At 43.1% G+C, this 4,823-nt stretch overlaps 1 protein-coding gene across 1 annotated transcript; it reads right to left on the bottom strand.

The window, feature by feature from the left end:
- Positions 1 to 2,187: 2,187 nt before the first annotated feature.
- Positions 2,188 to 4,715, bottom strand: LOC104401270 (Krueppel-like factor 4). Its single transcript, XM_010012338.1, has 3 exons — positions 4,574 to 4,715; positions 4,322 to 4,486; positions 2,188 to 2,815 (listed from the first exon to the last, which is right to left on the bottom strand). The coding sequence occupies exons 1-3, from the start codon at positions 4,713 to 4,715 to the stop codon at positions 2,640 to 2,642; spliced, it is 483 nt and encodes a 160-aa protein (XP_010010640.1). The 3' UTR covers positions 2,188 to 2,639.
- Between the last annotated feature and the right edge of the window lie 108 nt (positions 4,716 to 4,823).

Below are 4,823 nucleotides of genomic sequence, written 5' to 3'. Positions count from 1 at the left end.
AGCAGATAATGCGCTACTAAATGCTAGAGTATTTTATAAGAGCATCTTAGAAAATTCTTAAGGCTGCATAATGACAGAACACTTAGAAGCAAATGAAACTATTTTCTCATATGAAATCTTCAGATTTCAGTACTTACAATGGGTTAGGATGTAGACCTTGCATAAACAAGATTTAAAAGGTTCTGAATGGCAGCCGTACAGGTAGAGGTGATCCTGCAGCTACTGACGTGCTCCAGTGTTATTGAGACAGGACAATACGCTTCAGGCACGCAGTTTGCACCAGTTGCAACGCTGACCTTGGATCTCTCATCCAGAATCCGCAGGCAGAGGCAACAGAGGAGGTAAAAAATGACTGGTTTAATTGTAAAAAGTTTTCACATGAAAAAACCCTTCAGATAAAAGATGACTCATAACTTTAAATTAGCTTTAAATACTTGCTATTTGCAAACCAAACAAGACATTCCCTACTCCCTGTGTTACCTATAAACCAAACCAACAAAGATAGCTTTCAGTTGAACAAAGCATGCCTAGGAGATAAGGGGTGAGAAGCATATTCTGCATCATTATGTTACTTACACATGGACTTTGGAAAGGAATAGCACCAGCCACCCACCACACAAAGAGCACATCAAAATGTGAGATTTAATAGGATTCCTAAGGCACTTTTGGGAACAAAAAGTTGATACTGCCACTCGTTTCAACTACTGCAAAAATATGAATAGCTCCTGCCTGTAATTTGTTTTCCATGCTCAGCTCTGTTGAACTTTACATATATCTAGGAAGCTGACTGACGTTTTAAACTAGTGGAAAAGGAATAATTTCTTTCTGCTCTTTACAGAGTGCAGCAAGAAAAAAATCCTGTTCATCAAGCATTCACCTTGAAATCATCTTAGTGCCACACATCAGTAAAACAGCTAGCACAGAGAGGTCCCTCAGGACAGCTATACATAACCGGTGAGGATCCGAGGCATGCAGCAAGCTCACCGCACTGAACTGCGACAGGGCAGTATGCTGGGGACCTTACAGCAACACACCTTGAGTTTGTAGGCTGTGCAAGGTCAAGCCTGCCCAAAATACACATGCATACCAGGATTCCTACAGGAATTCTGGCTCTTCAGATACTGCCAAACTACCGAATTCCCAGGACAGAGCAGGTTTCAAAAGGAACTCCACAAAGCCTGTTGTCAAAATGTGGTTTACATGTCTACTCTTTATTCCTTTAGTCAAAAGTTTATTCTTTTGAGACATTACTTGGTTGATTTTCCTTCATCCAACATTAACGTGGTTACACCAGCTTATCAAGAAAACAAAGCAAGGATTTTTCACACTGAAAAGACTACTAAACAAAGAAAACCTTCTAGAATTTGTAACCTTTGGCATTGCAAAGTCGCATTTCCCCAACAGATACTTTTCCTCTAACAAATAATTCAAACTGAGTTACCTTAAAACAAGGTAAATTACAGTTTCATCATACAGGTGACAGGTGGCAATTCGATATTCAGAGAAAAAAATTTTCAGCACTGAAAATGTGTTACATCAGCACTGCACTTATACAATCCTATCTCTCAAGAGTCTCGAGACTACAAGCCTTTGCTGCCAAACCCCCTCCTTGGCTTGGGAAACTCAACCACTAACAAGTACTTAATAAACTTCCTTTGGACATCTCCATGCACAGAAGAAAATTAGAGTAGCCGTTCAGATAAAATATTATAGGTTTATTTAGAACTTACTTTTCACTTGAATATGCAAAATACAAATTCCAACAAAATGTTCATTTTTTACTTTGTAGTTTACAAATATACAAAATAAAGTTTGCTTAAATTTATATTACATATTTATTATGTAAAGAACTATATAGAAAACATTTGTTCTGCTTAAGGCATATTTGGGAATAAACCATTGTACAAACTATTGCACATCGAAACCACAGTGCATTACAGACTGTCTGCATAAAGTTATTTTCTTAAGGAAGAAAAAAAAAAAACCAAAAAAAAAGATAAACCAGGTTTATTTACCTGATTTAGGTCATAATTGGTCATTGTAAGACAAAAATATGTCCTTGTCAGATATGCAGCAGTTTGAGAACTTTGGCTTCCTGTTTTTGGTACCTCTAGAACCAACAGTCACTAAGCACCATGAAATAGGCTTTTAAAATATAATTCTGTACCTGAATTTTTCCTTCTCTTTTAACATTGTAATGGCTTTTAGAAGGAAAAAAAAGTAAAGTACAAGATGACATTTACATCTAATATTGCATTGAAAGAAAATTAAGGGAATGTAATTTCCCTGTGTAATATCCCCACCCTCCGAACTACACAGTCTGTTTAACCCTGATATCCGTGACTTCCAGTCACTCCTTGGCATTTTGTAGTCCGGAAATAATTCAAGTTGGATTTACAAATGGAATGATAGAAGATCCAGTCACTGACCCCAGCGTTTTTGGTTCTCTTTTAAATGCATATATATAAAAACAAAGTTGCAACATCTGTATGCAATTATCCCTCTTTCCACTCTTTGGAAGACTTCACCTTGATTATCTGTAGTGCTTAAACTGTGCTCTCCCCATCTTGTGAAAGACAGTCCTCATGCTGTAAATACTGAATCTCTATGGCAGTTGGGGAAAGATCCACTGCTTCCAATTAAAAGTGCCTCTTCATGTGTAAGGCGAGGTGGTCCGACCTGGAAAATGCTCTGTCACACCGCTGGCACTGGAAAGGGCGGTGGCCTGTGTGTTTTCTGTAGTGACGAGTAAGTTCATCGGATCGGGCAAACTTCCATCCGCAGCCTTCCCAGTCACAGTGATAAGGTTTCTCACCTTTATAAAAACAGAACATAAAACACGTCAGCTATGTTCTTTTCATGGCTACCACTTCTAACACCTTTCTTTCAAGCAGCACTAGCACGTGTCCTGCATAAGAAAATCAGCGATCTCAAAGAAAATGCAAGAACTTCTTGAAGCAGTTGCTGACAAACTACAGGCTAACAGACTGCCTTTTGAAAGCGTACAGGTTCTATAAAACGTCGGCATCGCTGAAATCTTCACTAAAATGCTCATTTCCACTGTTTGTCTTGAACACTAGGCTTCAGAGGACGCAAGTTCAGATAGTAATTGCATTTTTTGCTGGCTAATGTTATACAACCAAATAGGAAGCAGAAATAGTTCAGCAGACGTAATGCATTTAGATAATTGTAGGTCTCAAGAATTAAACAGCTGGGAACTGTTTTCATTAGCTCAGCCTGATTAAGAACTCAATCTTTCTGTCTTTACTATAACAAAACCATTGTTGATGGCAAGACCGGTTTCCCTGACAATTACAATTACAAACTCCCTGGTCAACACATACTGGAAAGGGCGCTGACCAGCTCAGGGCCGGTGGGAATTGCTCTTCACTTAACTGATTTTTTCCACCCACTGTTACTAGCTGAAGATGTAGCCCACCTACTTCACTACCACTAGTTTCTCCCTTTCCCTTCTCCTCTTCCGGAGAAAGTTTTGAATCAAGTTCACAAACCTGAGATTTAAATTATGCAAATTTCTAGGTTATTTAATCACTGTTACGGAATATTTGCACTGGTGAAACCACAGAAGATGTACCTGCTTTCACAAGCTCAGTTACTGCAACACCACATTCAGCTGCAAGTAAAGTTTGAACTCAGGCTCAGATACACACTTTGGCAGATTTTATACCAGTTCTAACAGTACCCGGTCAACCGTTAAACTTTGCATCTTTGATGCAAGTGCAGGGGAAGATGTGCTCCCTCTCATAGCAGAGCCACCCCATCTCTGCTGCTGAAGGCCCTGCTCAGAAGAGACCCATCACGGTTTCCTCAGAAAGGGAACAGTGGCTTGCAGACGTGCACAGTCTCTTGCGCTAGAGCAAGCCAAGTCAGGAGGGGTGTGCATGAGAAGCGTTTAGCCATGAGCAAAGGAAGCAGTATCTCAGAGAGAGGTCTGCTCCCTTCTCAGAAGTGGGACAACTCCCTCCAGACCAACAAATCCCATCTGACTTCCAACTACCTGCTAATTAGCTAGCCACATTGCAAGTGAGGAGCAACAAACTTTGCCTTGGCAAGAAACCCACCCGCTCCCACATCTGAGTCGTTCTGAACTATTAAGCAAAATGCCAAGCCAGTAAGCAAAGATTGCACAGGACTTCATGTACCCAAGAGGGGAAGAAAAAAAGCCCAGAAACCCAGCAGAGAAGGGTCAGGACTCGCTACTTTGAGCCCTCCTTCTGTGTACCCTTCTTTTTGAGGTCTGAGGTGCTCCTCTCGGACCCCTCAGGCTGAGGCATCTCACTGACGCAGCGCTGCGACTAACCTGTGTGGGTTCTCAGATGAGCCTTGAGATGAGAGCTCTTTGTGTAGGTTTTGCCGCAGCCCGCATAGTCGCAGGTGTGTGTGGCTGTTCTTTTCCTAGGCCATGACCGGCGTCCCCTCTTGGGCTTGGTCTCCTCAGGCAGGCAGCTCCCCGGCGGCATCAGCTCTAGAGGCGTACAGGAAGGAGTAAGCACCATTTCGCCCCCGCCAGCCAGGGTGCGCCGCCCCCTGCCGCTGAAGCACCCAGACTCACCTTGGTACTGGAGCGTGCCAGGTGGCAGCTGCTCAGGCAGAAAGGTGGGATAACCAGGGGCGGAGGGGTACCCCGGGGGCAGTGGCAGTGGTGGGTGGCTCAGCCCTGGGGTAGTGGGGAGAGAGTCTCTGCCGCTCAGCATCTCCTCGGGTCCCAGTGAAGGTGTAGTCCGGGAAGACAGTGGGCGGCCCAGGGAGAAGTCGTGCTGAGGGGCTCCTCGGGGGCCGCTCCCATGTGGTGGTGGCGGTGG

The sequence above is a fragment of the Nestor notabilis genome, unplaced genomic scaffold, assembly GCF_000696875.1.
Source record: "Nestor notabilis isolate BGI_N333 unplaced genomic scaffold, ASM69687v1 scaffold30443, whole genome shotgun sequence".
Taxonomy (NCBI): Eukaryota; Metazoa; Chordata; class Aves; order Psittaciformes; family Psittacidae; genus Nestor; species Nestor notabilis.
Note: the sequence above shows the minus strand (reverse complement) of the source record. Positions and strands in the feature narration are given on the sequence as shown.

What these genes read in the sequence shown, in the direction of transcription:
- LOC104401270 (XM_010012338.1), bottom strand. Translation starts at nt 4,715, where the DNA reads ATGCTGAGCGGCAGAGACTCTCTCCCCACTACCCCAGGGCTGAGCCAC. An exon ending in TGGCACGCTCCAGTACCAAG is followed by an intron (nt 4,487 to 4,573) that starts GTGAGTCTGGGT and finishes GTACGCCTCTAG; the next exon opens with AGCTGATGCCGCCGGGGAGC. An exon ending in TCATCTGAGAACCCACACAG is followed by an intron (nt 2,816 to 4,321) that starts GTTAGTCGCAGC and finishes GTTTTTATAAAG; the next exon opens with GTGAGAAACCTTATCACTGT.